Source organism: Ambystoma mexicanum, chromosome 1p, assembly GCF_040938575.1.
Source record: "Ambystoma mexicanum isolate Mex_15411 chromosome 1p, UKY_AmexF1_1, whole genome shotgun sequence".
NCBI lineage: Eukaryota > Metazoa > Chordata > Amphibia > Caudata > Ambystomatidae > Ambystoma > Ambystoma mexicanum.
The window spans coordinates 1,321,353,494-1,321,368,640 of NC_090921.1; the positions used below are offsets into that span (position 1 = coordinate 1,321,353,494).

Consider the following 15,147-nt stretch of genomic DNA (forward strand, 5'->3'; position numbering starts at 1 on the left):
ATCATGCCAAGTTTGACTCCAGCAGTTTTGACTATTCCGCAGAGAATCTTCAAAGAAAGGTATCTGTTAAGAAAACCCTATCAGAAGTATCCCTGAAGAGATGACAATCTGTTGGAGGAGATCCCCAAAGGAATATGAAAATGGGAGAAAGAGAGGTTGGTGACGTCACAAGAAATGAGCATGACGCACTGAGAAGATTGGCTGACAAAGAGAATTTATGGATCTTATAGAAACTGATGATGAAGTAAAGAATCAAGTAAACTTTCAAATATGAAAAGAGGATTGCACGTGCGAAGAGCACTGAAGAAAATGCAAACTGTTCAATGACTGTACAGTTGTTGAATCGCAAGTAGATCAAGTAATCTTAGAAGCTGACTATACATAGTGAATAGACTGCAGACGAAGCCACCATTAAATAGAACCTGGACATTGGTGTCACAACTTTAGTAAGTTCAAACCCATAGAGAGAAGGGCTGAGGGCTGTGTCACAGCCGAAAAGCAGCTGTGAGCATGGAAGGATCGAGCAGGGCTGTCTGGCCTGGTATCAAGACTCCAGCAGCCAAGAACTGGTTATCTATCCTTGAACGGAAACCGTGAGACGCTGAATCATCCTTTGTTAAGGTGCTAAGAAATAACACCATGAGTGCCAAGTTTATTAATTCAAGTCAATTAATTGCTGGAAAATGGGCTGTATTGCGGTCTCCTGTCACGTGAGCCAAGGATGGAAGTAGAAGTTGGGCACGCAGTCCAGAACTATGATAAGCGTGTGCCCGCACTCCCTTACATTCCCAGAGACGAGAATACATTGCAAGGCCAAGTTCAAAGTCAATCTTCATGGCAGAAGGCATGGGTGATGAGAAATGTTGAGCTAATTGGGTGAGGAGGTAAAGTCATGCCCATCTCCTGACACCTGGGGTATGAGCTTACATGCTGCTAGTGAATCAAATGTTCCAGAGGGACACGGGCGTGCCAACCAATTGTAGAGGGCCATATAATGAAGGTCCTTATAGTTTATTAGCCAATGGTGTTTTGCATTTCTAATAACTGTTGAAGATGACTTGCACAAGGAGTCGGCAAAAGTTGTTCCACCTGACAGTAGATACCCAACCCCAACCTGACCCCTTATAGAAAGTATACTTAGATGTTCTGCTTGAGCCAACCACAACCCCCCTTAGGTTTTCGCTTATTTGCCACATAGTGTGACGTCACGTATGACAAGTTTTTGTAATAAAAGTGTTGTTTTTTAATGAAATGCTTTGAGGGAAATGCTTTGCGACGTCCATTGATGTCCGTTGTAACTCCCTGTTTTAGACAATTGATATTAAAACAGTAAATAAAACTTTGCCATCTTCCTGAGTTGGTTTGATTATTTGGTGTAAAGAGTTACTCTGCATCCCATCCATTGCATGAGACACTACCCAATTAAGGACCTTATGTTCAATCCCCAAATTAAAAAGGTGTCCTTCCTCTTCTTGTCTACACCTATACAAACCGCAAATTAGTTCTGCGGCCTTTGACAATTTGAACCTCTTTCTTTTGTTACTTATGAATTAGGTGTAAACTTTTTTAAAGATTCTCTAATTAATTACTGAAATTCTACCAGAGGTTCAGACACTTTAAGTAATTAAAATCTTTTTCATGTGATAAGGATTACTTGACAAAGATCAAAGGACGACTCCAAACTAAGGGTACACATTTGCAGATTTCCATAGCAAGAGACACCATGGTCAGTATAACTTTCTCTGAGGACAATCCCACATGGGCAATTCTCTCCCAGTTTCTCCCAGGATAAACCCACCTGGGAATTTCTCTCATTGTGCATGTCACCAATGTGATAGTTAAGTCAGGCACTAGGAAATGTGATTAATCAACCACTAAACAGCAAATCAACAGGCAAAATTAAGGAACACTCAGGACCAAGCAAATTGACACATAGGGCAATGATGCCTCATGCATGTTACTACACCTGGCCTCCCTAAAGTCACTGCTTCCCTTACTACAAGTACCACTCTTAGTGTGGGCAATTACCTGGACGTTATACCTACCGCCACCCAACTTAGCTGCACTCAGCGCCTTGCACACTAAACCCATGGACTCCACACTTAGACTTGCTGATTCCTACCTAAGTATTGCACCGCAAAACAGCAACATCTACCTTAATGATCCGGCCTTATGGCTTGCCCATTTCGCCAAAAAGCCCTCTCCTAACCTACCGTGCTCCATCGCTCTCAGGAACGAAAGACTAGGATCCAGACTCATGGACAAGAAGGGTCACCCTATGTACGCGAATTTACACTCGAAAACAATGACGCTTAGCCCGCCCCTACAAACACCCACTTCACCTATGCCCTCTCACCCTCAGACCAACACAGCGTCTAAAAGCAACGCTGGTTTAATCAAAGCTGCATTGATCAAAGCAAGGTCCTTAGCTGCCCATGCTCTGGACATCGCTGATCTCATCAAGACTCAGGAACTTGACTTCATCGCCATTTCTGAGACTTGGTTACACGCGGCATCTGGCCCTGCACTCTCTCTAGCCATCCCCACAGACTACTCCATTATCAGATGTGATCGCACCTTGAGAGGTGGAGGAATTGCATTTATCTCTAGAAACCCATTAGGACTCAGAACCATCCCAAGCACTAAGGTGGAATCTGCAGAGGTACTCTCTGTCAAACTCGGACTGTCAGCCAACCAAACGGTCACCATCCACCTCATTTACAGACGCCCAGGTCCACCCACATCCTTTGTGGATGACATCACTGCTTTAGCACTCGACAATGCAAAATCTAACTCGCAAACCATCATTCTTGGCGACCTCAACCTAGGACACCAAGACCCTAATGATACTGCGGCCCTCGACCTTGCTAATACCTTATCAGATTTAGCATTTTCACACCACATACAGGAACCTACCCACATTAAAGGGCGGTCCCTTGACTGGCTCAGTGACACCAATTGCAATATTAGCGTACTTTCCAATGCCCCTTGCATCTGGTCTGACCACCACGTCATCACCTTCAGTATTGAAGCAGCCTTACTACCTACACCTCCGGTCGCCCCAGCCACCCTCACTAGAAATAAAAAGTACATTACTGCAGAAAAATTACTCCCCCTCATCCTTCCCACCCTAAACAATGCTCCTGACACTTGTACAGACCCTACCATTTTAGCCGACATGTACAACCAGTCTGTGCTTGCAGCCATCAACTCTATTGCCCCACTCAAACTGAGGAAACCCAAACAACGAGCTCACTTCAATTCGTGGTTCACTCCCCAACTCAGAGTGCTACGCAAAGAGAAACGGACGGCAGAGTCACATTGGAGAAGTCACCATTCCGACGCCCATAAGGACGTTCTCCTTATAGCTACCCTTAACTACAAAGTAGCTCTACTTCAGGCAAAAAATGATTCCTACAGCAACCGCATTATGTCTGCCCAGTCTAACACCAAGGAACTGTTTAATATTCTCAAGGAACTTGAGACACCTGCAGCCCCCCCGACTCCTGTACTAAAGATAGCTCTTGGTGCTCAAATATTCAGTCAGCACTCCTGGGTAAAATTGCCACCCTCCAATCTAAAATTAGAGACAAACAGAATGCCTTACAGTCTGACCAACCATTGACCGCACCCACACTCGATACTCATCAAGTTAATCTTTCTCATAAACCTTTCTCTTTCTCCCCACTCACCACCGTTGAAGTAGAGGGAATCATAAACAACCTCAAACCATCCAATTGCCAAGGTGACCCTTGCACAGCACCCATTATCAAGGAAGCATCTCATGAATTAGCCCCTTTCATTACAGCCTTCATAAATGCTTCATAAATGCTTCTTTCAAGACAGGTATTGTCCCGGATTAAGATCTTGGACCGTGCAGCTTACCTGCAGATTCAGGATTACTTGGAACTAAAAAATCATGTAGGCCTGAGACAATCAGGATTCCGCCCTAAACACGACACGGAATCAGCTTTGATTGATTTAAAAACACAGATGGATACACTAAAGGACAATGGGAAGTTAGCCCTTCTCCTTCTCCTCGATCTTTCTGCGGCTTTTGATTTGGTCAACCACCAAATACTATGCCAACATCTTAAATCCGCAGCCCATTTCTCTGACTCTGCCAATGCCTGGATCCACTCATTCCTGAGCAATAGATCTATGAGAGTCTTCTCACCTACGGCATCAGCTGTCCCCTCCCCATTCACTGTAGCGTTCCTGAAGGATCATGTGTATCCCCTACGTTGTATAACGTATTCACTAAGCCCCTCTTCGACGTGCTTGACTATCTGGGTGTCTCCTACACTAACTACGCGGACGACACCCAGATACTCATCCCTATCACGGGAGACTACACAGCTGACACCAAAGCCCTCAATGATGTCTACTCGGTCATTCAGGCTTGGATGGCACATCATGAACTCTGCCTTAACGATGATAAGACCGAGCTCCTACTTCTAGGTTCAAACCATCAGCTTAACAAACTAGATCAGACCTACAATTCATTCACCATCGACGGCAACGATATTAAGGTCTCCAAAGACACCAAGACCCTAGGCGTCTATCTTGACTCCACGCTTTCCTTGAACAAACAAACGCAGTTAGGTCAGCATCTGCCTATACTTGCAAATGTATCACCGCTTGTAGACCCTTCCTTAACTCGACCAATTGCATCACCCTCGCCAGAACTCTCGTCATGGCCAAAATTGACTACTGCAGTGCTCTTTACCTAGGGACTAGCCAGTCTAACCTCAATAAACTGCAAATTGTACAAAACAATGCCTTAAAGGCAGCCTTAAACATCCCGAGATGTTCCCATATCTCCTGTGTCAGATCGGACCTACGTTGGCTCCCGGTAAAACAAAGAATTGCCCTGAAAACGCTAGCCTTGACTCACAAATGTCTTAACAACAATGCCCCACCTTACCTATCTGCCCGCCTCACACTACACACATCATCTCGTCCAATTAGAGCAGCCCAAACTCACAGCCTCACGTTGCCTAGATTTAAACTCCAAAAAGCGGGCGGGGTGAGCTTCCCTGTCCTACCCTCCAAACTTTGGAACACGCTTCCCACTCCTATCAGAACTGAACCATCGTTCCAAGCCTTCAAGAACAACGCCAAAACTTGGCTATTCTCCCATGATCTATGAGACCCTCACTCTATCTAGTACTCTTGTGTGGCTTAGGTCATGCTTATACACCTCACTGTACTTACACTACAATCTGCTATGGTACTCTTTCTGTACATCTCGGTATATTACCGTATATTGTGTGTAATCTCTTTGTAATTAATTAATTCTGTAATTAATGTACTTAATGTAATGTAATTACTTGCTGTAACATGTTTTCAAGAGTATGCGCCCGGTTGCCCCTGGGCCTGGTTCTTTGCACTTTATAAATAAATAAAATACAAAATACAAATACAAATACACGGGCCAGCATCATCAATACATTCATTAGTTGAGTGACCACTGCAGCAACCAATGCATTCACTGAGCCTTGTACCCCAGCTGCATTCACTGAAACAGAAGAAACACTTGCCCCTGGCGAAACAGATAAAAGTGTGTAGTACAATACAACCTGTAAATAAACAAGCATCCACACTCCACAGGAAATGGGTAACAATGCTCTGTTTGTTTACCTGATGACGATTTATCAGAGGTTTCCACTTTTGATGGTGGAGTTTGGCCCATCCAATCGCTTCTGATGGTCTGCAAGAAAGTGCCCAACGTCTCCTCTTCCACTGTGATAAGACAAGTAATGATGACATATGTATTGTAGGGCTAAACCCACCCTACATGAATGCTCTCATCATTTATCACAAACTGCACATGGCTGGAAGATAGGTTTATATTTAAAGTCCAGTATCACTTATTTGAAATAATGATTGGACCCAAACCCTACGTGCCAATTTCTATTTGTCCTGCTCAAGAAAACACATTTCGAACTTTCTTTCATTTGGATATTCCACCTCTTTGTTAATCAATTTATGACCAATAACAGTATTTTTTTCAGTTGCTGTTCATGTGTATTTTAATAGGACCTTTATTATAGAAATACCTAGGAGTCTGGATTGACAACTCCCTGAAAGACAATACCATCCAGAAGTCCCTGTGGGACAAAACTAGAAACTTAACAGCACAACTAAAAGCAGTAGATAAAACATTTGGAAAGTTCTCGTGGATCCCAGCACTGCAATTCTATAAATCAAAAATTGTACCAGCTTTAACATACGGAATGAGTGCAAATCTAACACTCCCCACGGAATTTTGGACTAAGTTGGAAGGCTTTGTGTGAAAGCGGTGTTGGGCCTGCCAAAGTCAGCACCCACTGCAGCAATTCGGCACGATCTGGGCCTGGTGTCCCTAGCCTCAGTAGTTGAACAAAGTGCCCTCCAACTGTATAGAAAAACCCTTCTGCCAAACTCCCTCCCGGTTTTCCAGGTGGTAGCAGATGAAATAAAGAAAGGGGGGTGTAATCCTCTCAACACATGGGTCAAAAAACTACAAGAAAAACTGGAAGCAATAGCCTCCACAGAGGAGCTGCTGATCGCAAACCCTAACAGGGTAAAAAAAAAAAAATAGAGCAACAAGACTGGATCGCCACTAACGAAAAGATTTTGACCCACAAATCTCTCAAAGACCAGCCCCCTAGACACAACAAACTGAAAATACCCTTGAGATACTGTGAAAAATTCCCTGAGAAGGAACTGAGAAAAACCTTTATGAGGGCACACCTAAATATTCTCCCAACCAGAGAAATCCTGGCGATCAGATTACAGTCATCGACAGACACTTGTCGCCTGTGTGAAAACTTGGAGCAAACAGAATCAGTCAAACATCTCCTCATGACTTGTCCTGAAATGTCTAAGGAAAGAGAGGCGTACTTGGCACCACTCATATCCCAACCATCAGTGGTAAACGAACAAATAGGTTGGAGTCAACTCATGGCAGGTGACTCAGCACGATGGTCCAGGGCGGCAGCGAAACTTCTGGACATAGCGCTGAAAAGAGCAAATCTACCAAAACCAATTTAAAACGTACAGAACCCAATACCAACCCTAAATCTAAAGTCAAATTGAACACTTCTCAAATTGCACTTCTCAAAGAATATGTGCTTTGTAAAAATCTTTTAATGATTAAACACACAAAAAAAAAATAGTACCTTTATTTGTAATCTTTCTTCACACATGGTATGTGTAGGAATGGAGGCTGGGCCACACGGTGATGCCCATAGGGCCAGCTTGATCTTCCAGCATGGATCGATTTTCTGGTCTAATGTGGACCACTGTCATGGCATAGCACACTCTGCTGCGAGCAGTTAACCAATGCTACAGACTTAAATTGCCTTGAAATAATTGAACATAACTGTTTTCCCTGGCACTGCTCAAGTGGTTTGATGTGAAGGGGACAAATTGAGCTTTGCTAACTCAGGATACTTTCCCTGGTGTCATGGACTATTTTTTGATCTGTATCTCTACTCTTTGTTCCCCCTATTTTCACAAAAAAGGAAGCTACAAAAAATGACGAAAAAGCGCTGTCTTCTGGCACTAGATGAATGGTGCCGCGGTCTTCCATTGCAAGTCCATGGCTAACAAAAGTTCAGGTTGTGCATCTGCCTCTATTTGCCTCAGCAATCAAACATTGATAGATACACTCAAGCACCACAGTGGGAATCCCAATAGCGGAAGCACTCCGAGTTACCCCTAAAATGGGTAACGTCCATTTATGTTCCTAACATGGAGTAAATTGTGTCCCCAAAAATCGAATTCCACCAAAATGTACCCATTTCAATGCGCTGAATCTGGATTTATTTTGTCCTTTGAATTGTTGCATGCCAGACAGTGGCAGGCTCTCATCTTCAGAGAGCCCGAGCTAACGAGGGCATTATACCATAGAAAGGAATGGTGCGAGCTCTGAAGTGCGGTGTAAAATGTCTTCAATTAACTCCTTTTGGAAGAGATGAGTAGGCAGGCCTTCCACTATACATGCCTTGCCACTTGGCCTTGCTGCCCTAAATGCTCTTATATTTCTTATTATGCTGATTCATCTTGTCATCTTTATAACTTCATGTGTGTGTCCCCCCCCTCCAGCACCTCCTCCCCGTAAGTTTGGTTAATTCCAAAATAAAAGAAAGTGCACATTATGACCAGTAAAACATTTTCCACATGCCAGCATTTGTAGCTGAGAAGTAGGTAAATATGGAACAGTGTAATCACTGATTTAGTCTCAGCAGTTGAACCATGATTGCTATTCAGTAAGACTCTTCACTGAGGAAGTAGTTACATTAGGCTATTGTGGTGTGTTGTGTGCATCTAACCACCCAGAATAATACCAAGGTGCAAAAGGTTGGGCAATATGTCTAAAGAGGCATGGCAGAAACAAAGGGAATTAGGGCCTACTTAGAAGGATCTTTAGCAGTGTGAGGATCGAAAAGTGATCATCAATCTCTTCCAGGGATATGGGTTAATCGTTCCAGAGGTTAAAGGTCTTGGATGAGAAAGATGATGCCCCAGTTCTTGTAGCAAACCTTCAGGGTTAGCAATAGGCGATTGTTAGCTAACCATAGTTTTCATTGGGGCTGGTAATGTGTGAATTTATGTCACAGATATTCCTATGTGAACTAACAACCTTCTTCCCTATTCGCCAGTCAGAGAGAACTACCGAGCACAATTGCTAACTGACCAATAGGGCAAACGGTGGAACAGGAATTGGTCCCGCCAGACACTTTGTAGCTGGAAAGAAAAAACAATTTAAGTACACAACTATCGCAAAAGGAATCCCACTGACCTATCCCAACCTCTTCCGCCTCTATGACATACCAGTGGTATTGATAGGTGATGTGATAGTAACAAGTAGGAAAAGGGGGGAACCGAACCTGGGCGGCACAAGTGCGCAGATAGGGACAGGGAAGGCCAAAAGGCCAGAAACACCAAATCCAGGGAGCAGTTCCACAATGCAATACACAAGGCAGTCCAGAGTTCACAGGCAAAGTTCCAAAGTTCCAAAAACGCCAAATACAAAGAGTGAATCAAAGAGGCGGTCCAATGTCCAAAAGCCAAAGTTCCAATGTTCCAATATCAAGGTAGTCAAATCGAAAGGGAGATACAAAAGGCAGTCCATTGTCCACAAGCCAAAATCCAAGAGCCAGGAAAGAGAAGAAAGCAAATCCAATTTTTTTTTTTTAATTAAAATGTTTGGTTTGATTTTACAAACTTTGCATTAAATTCTTTTTCACTTTCATATTTTTTTAAAAAAGAATAAAAAACAAAACAGAACATTTTTTTCATTTGCTCTGTGCATTTCTACTCATTTTATAATCTCAGTCCAGAATTTGATTATTGTAATTATTAGCCACTGATCATTTCCTCTTAGAAGATTAGCCCATCTTTCTTCTGTCGTCACTGTTTTATTCGAAATTCTAAAGAAGCTTCTGAATAGTTCTCTTTTTTCTTTCAGCATCGGACACACCATAATTAGATGGAATAAAGTTTCTGGTGTTTGCAGTTCTTTACAAAATCTACAGTTCACAGAGGTAGACCCAGTTTTATAAAATGTAGCTAGATAGTCCCTGGTTGGTAGTATATATTCATTTGACCCTGTGCAGTGTATTGCTTTTTGATCAGGTTTAGACATAAGATATTTGGAACAGTCCCCATTCCTGACACAAATCCCGCTTGAAATGGATCTTTTAGTTGATTCTCTGTGATCCATAGATTTAGTTCTTTTAGCAATAACCTCCCATAGATTTTACCCGGGACATCTAACAATGAGATGGGTCGGTAGCTACTAGGCAACTGGCGATCACCCTTCTTAAATATTGGGAGAGTGATTGAATATGTCCAACTTTTTGGCAATGTGTGGGCAAGATTTATAGCTGAGAATATCTTAAATAATATGGAGGCCCAAAGATCGGGATGCGATTTCAACATTTGATTCTACAACCCATCAGGGCCCGAAGCCCCTGAGTTGCTTGCTGTTTTAATGAGACATAACAATCAAAGTTGATATGGAATTTTTGCATAAGCTTGCTAGAGTCTAAGCTTACACTGCCATGGGGTACAGAGTACAGATCAGTGAAGTATTGTATCCACCTTTGTTCATTCACTGCGCTTGATTGAATCGCGATCTGTGAACCCAATGCAACCTGATTAATGATTGACCACATTTTTGCTGTATTCTTGGTTGTGAGAATGCTCAGCATGTTAGCACCATCGTTTTGATACATTCGTGCTCGATGTTGTTTTACCCAATTTACATAGTGATTCCTAATCTTCCTTAGTTGACTGGCCTTCAGGTCCGAGGGGTAGTGAGCCACTTTCCTCAATTCGGCATGGTGTAATGTTTTCCTCATTTTAACGGCCTGATCAAATGAGTGGAGGTGGAATTTAGCTTTTGGTTTGTTATAATTCGATTTATGCTGCCGGAATAGTTGCATTGTATTGCTATACTCTATTCCTAGGCAGCCCATTCCCCAACTATTCTCACTGTGTGAGTTTGCCAGGAATTGGTTAAAGTGCTGTAAACCCTCCTCCGACCATCAGAGTCGATTCAACCCAGGATTGACAAGTAAATAGCTTCCTCGCTGAGAATTTGCACACTCTGGGCTTTGATCTTCACTCTCCCATGTCATCGATAAGATGTTGTGATCACTTAGCTTGGAGTCTCTAACCTCAAAGTCCAGTAAAGCTGGTAACAAATTGTCATTCACATATATATATTCAATTACAGAATGGTTGTTCCCTCTTTTCCATGTTGCCTGAGGCGGTATGTCTGCTTTGAACATACCATTTAGCATGTGAAGGTTGCGGTACTTAATGAACAAATTCCATTGAGGTATTCTTGCTCCATCTCCTCAAGCTTTTTCCTCACAGCAGTTGATGTTTAGATCCCCTGCTATAATTAGAAAAGTCACCATTGGATCGAGCTCCACCAAATCTAGTAGCATAGTTAGATCTTTATAGAATGTATTCTCTGGTATTGCAATCACATTCCAATATACATTCAAAATTGCATACCCCGATTTTTGGATCATTACCTTCACCATGATCATATGGTTATTTGACATGGCCCACAATTCTGATGATGTTTCTTCATAGTTTTAATAGCGATTAACAATCCAGAAGAGGGTCAACCAGATACTGGTTTATAAGCAGGTTTTAAATAAATGTCATGGTTGTCCCATACTGGAGCAGCCGTGAGCCACGTTTCTTGCAATAATATTATATCAGCTGCTCCCAAATTGCTGCTATCGTTGATGAGCAGATGGCTAAAGCCTCTTGTATTCCAAATCAACAGCGTGATGGTCTTTTTTTGACTTATTATGTCTAGTTATTGTTTCGCCTGACTACATTTGCATTGACATAGATTGACTTTTTGTTCTGACACTTTGTCCAACAGACTCTGGGACGTGCTCGCCTTGGATTCATTTTTATGATTTTTGTCTGATGTATGATTTATGAGTGGATGAGTGGTGTTGACTCTATTTTTAGCTCAAAACCCATTTCATATAGAGCCATTTTTGCTGACCAAATTACATTTTGTACCACCCGTGAGTTCAACCATAGTCTGACTAAATTCAGCCTACCATCATTGGTGAACTCCACACAGTCGATATCTGATGAAGTTATATCCTCTAACTGTGCTACATCAGAAAAGATGGCCATTACCGACCTCCTATTGAGATCGTATTGCACACATGGAGATGGCGGCATTCAAGAATCAAAGAATGCATTGCTAGTCACCTACCCTCTAACTTAGTTGGGGGGCTAAGTTTGTCATTTTTGACAACGTTATGTACATCGCTCAAAGTAAGGGGTTTATTTATGAGTTTGATGTTCCTTAGAGCTATTTCAATTTGTTGGAGTACTTCTGCTGTGATGTTTAAACCATTACTGTTTGAACTGTTGTTCCCCCATTTAACTTACTGCTATTTATTCACTGCTACGGCTGGTTCAATATTCAATTTGGGAGGAGTGGGCAGTGAATCACCAATATGTGTGGCTTGCCGAGGCCCCCATCTCCCAGGCTAGTTGTTTTTTTTGCTGAGGGTCTTTGTAACTGTACTCCTCGATTCAGTTTGTCTTTGTAAAACAGCATCCTGGTGGGACTCCTCTACCACAACTGACTGCCCCTTTGCCTTACTCGCACCGAATAAATCTGTGATCATATGACCAGCCATAAAGGCATTAACGGCTTTCCGTATCTCCTGTCTATGATTAGCAATTGCCTCATGATCTCTTGCTTGCAGCAGCTCAACATTTGCCGCTCTGGGGCATTCGGTGGATACATGAGCCCCTGTTTTCAGACGGTTCTCAATGTTTCCATTGTTCACTTGTTGGACTAACTCATCTAGAGGGGCATAATCCAATTGCTTCGCACCATTGTTTGCCTGACACCCATTATCCTTGAGTAGTGGTTGCTGCTTATATATTTTTTTGATCGCCTGGGAGGCAATTGTAACATTCTTCTGTGGAATACTAATGGCCTTGAAGAACTGCTTAGTTCCCGATCCCACAAAACGTTTTGTTGTTTTCTGATTTTTAGATAACTTACAAGGGAAACTGCTTTTAAGTTGCCCCACTCTGCCTGGATTAAAAATGGTATGCACTATTTTTGGGGCTATGGTAAGCGCCAAGCTAGGGGCATCGTTTAGTACAGACTTCACTGTGGGAGGAACCTGTACAGGTTCTGTTATGGCAAAGATTACTTTATCAATGCACGGTAATACTGTGGTTGCTTTTTTTTAACTTACTTGGTGACTGTAATTCACTGTGTTTCAGTGTTTGACACGCTACTGTTGTCACAGTTGTTTTTGCGATTTCACATGGCAACTGAGAAATAGTTTTAGTACTCAGTTGCTGGCCAAGTGACTCCTGCCAGATTCGCATATTCTCCAAGACTCCTGTCTGATTGTTTAATTTGGCGTCTATTGTTTCAAATAATTTGCCCAACGCTTGTATGGCCAGGTTCATAGCTTGAAGGGTGACTTCTAACAACCTATCATTTTGTGAGCCGAAATTCGGCTCATTTACATTTGATAGTGAATTGTGCGCTCTCCTAGGCGTTGGGTGCATGAACGAGATGCTTAATGCAGAACTGCTATTAGCAGCATCCGGATAATCAAACATCACAGGAGAGTTAGACAGGTTATCTGGCAAAATTTGTACTGAAACGACTGAACCTTCAGAGTCTAAATCAATGATTGCAACGTCAGTGTTAGGCCGCTAAACCGTTTCAGATGTAGGTGACTTTGCCGTTGGTGGAAGCGCCTTTAGCATAATGCTATCGTATAATGATGCCCTTGTTGATAATGATGCTCCTGTTATAGGGGTTGAATCAGATAGAGAGTCTGAATTAGTTGTTATTGCAACACCGGGGTTGATTGCCATCGGTATTGCAGGTGACTCCAGAGCCCACTGCAATGTATCTCTAATTGTAGTAGGGGGCGGCATAATCACTGTTGCTTTCGCTGTGTCTGGAGTACCCACCCCCACCCCAGAACTAGTATCTGTTGCAATTCTTACACGAGCATCTTTCCAAAATGCTCGTATATCTTTACAATTACCAATGTTCGGGGATGCAGCCACTCTTTTAGAGGGTGTCCGCATGCGCGGTGTGGGTTGAACATACCATACTGGCAGTGCGTTGTCCAGCGACGGGGGTCACAAGAATCCTCTCACCCCGAACCGCTCGGTTACCAATTATTACCGGCATATCTGTTTTGAGTGTGCGTGGCTGCATATTGCCCTGCGATATTAAGCCGGAAGGACCGCGAAGTACCTCTCCTCCTCGACACCTCGGCAAAGAGGCCAAGAGGTACTTCACAGGTACTTCCACTTGGTGCTCGCGCGCTGGTGCATGCACACGGATGGTTATATGGCCTTACAACAAAAGGGGGCATGACCTCAGCGGATGATGCTGTGCTGTGGCCCAAGAAACAGCGTTTTCTAAACAAGAAAATACAGCAGAATTAGCACAAATTACGGGGAAATACCGAAATATCCACTTAGAGTCTTTGTAAAGGGTGTTAGTTGACACGTACTTCCAAATTGATCACAATAAGTTTCTCACTACTCCACCAGCATACGAGGCCAAGAGGTACTTCACAGGTACTTCTGCTTGGTGCTCACGTGCTGGTGCGCACGCACGGTTGTTTATTTGGCCTCACAACAAAGGGGCGTGGCCTCAGCAGATGATGCTGTGCTGTGGCCCAAGAAACAGCGTTTTCTCAACAGTAAGTGTTTTTTCCAAATTGATCACAATAAGTCTCTCACTACTCCACCAGCATATAAGGCCAAGAGGTACTTCACAGGTACTTCTGCGTGGTGCGCGGAACTATACAATAGTACTTCAATTATTTTCCTAAGCATTACAAAATAAAAAGACACAATTATGTTGATTCAAAATGTTTAGTAATTATTTAATTGGTTTAGTCGTAAACTGCGATAAGGACAAGTGATCGTGGGCATTACCAGAAAGAAAGTTAATTTGATTTCCAACATTCATGTCAAGTTCTGGTGTGCTTGGGAAGGTACCCAGAATGGTCCCATCGTCATGACTGCTACAACCAGGCTTGACTGGTCTATAGGGCAATAGGCCACTGGCCGAACCAAAAACATAAAATGCTAGTGTGGGCCAGTTATTTTATTCAAAGTGGGACACTTTTTTGGCCAGTTTAATGAGTTAATTCACTTTGCGGCTAGTAATTATGACCTGTGTTGCTGATCAAATATTCTTTAAAATGCACAATTTGCATCACACTTTATCCAAAAAACTCCCCCTTGGTTACAATTCCAACAGTGTCACAAAAGAAATTAATAGCCATTTGCAACCGTGGGCCACTTTTTCATTGGTGCCCGATACAATTTTATGGCCCAGTCCGTCCCTGGATACAACTGTATTTAAGAGATGCAATGTTATGACAAGCAAAGTCTTGATAGCAGGAATCTACCTTAAAGTTTACTAATCCACGGTGCTGACATCTCAGTTGGGGTGATGGTGCTGTTTTGGGGTACAGAATTAGCCCTCTATTGTGTATGCAAGAGACCAGAATATTCAGTGGCGGTCTGCTGTTGTCAGAAATTCGCAAGAAATGTGTTCAAGATGTAATCCTAAGGATTTTTAAATATCGCGTGTGAATGGAT

General features: G+C 42.8%; 1 protein-coding gene across 4 annotated transcripts in view; it reads right to left on the reverse strand.

Moving 5' to 3' along the window:
- The window catches only part of LOC138453575 (scavenger receptor cysteine-rich type 1 protein M130-like), a 500,179-nt gene that overhangs the window by 184,351 nt on the left and 300,681 nt on the right, over nucleotides 1–15,147 (reverse strand). For all 4 annotated transcript variants that reach the window (XM_069606566.1, XM_069606582.1, XM_069606572.1 and 1 more), the window contains one exon: nucleotides 5,644–5,745. In XM_069606566.1, coding sequence (XP_069462667.1) covers nucleotides 5,644–5,745 — 102 coding nt within the window. The remainder of the gene's footprint in view (nucleotides 1–5,643; nucleotides 5,746–15,147) is intronic.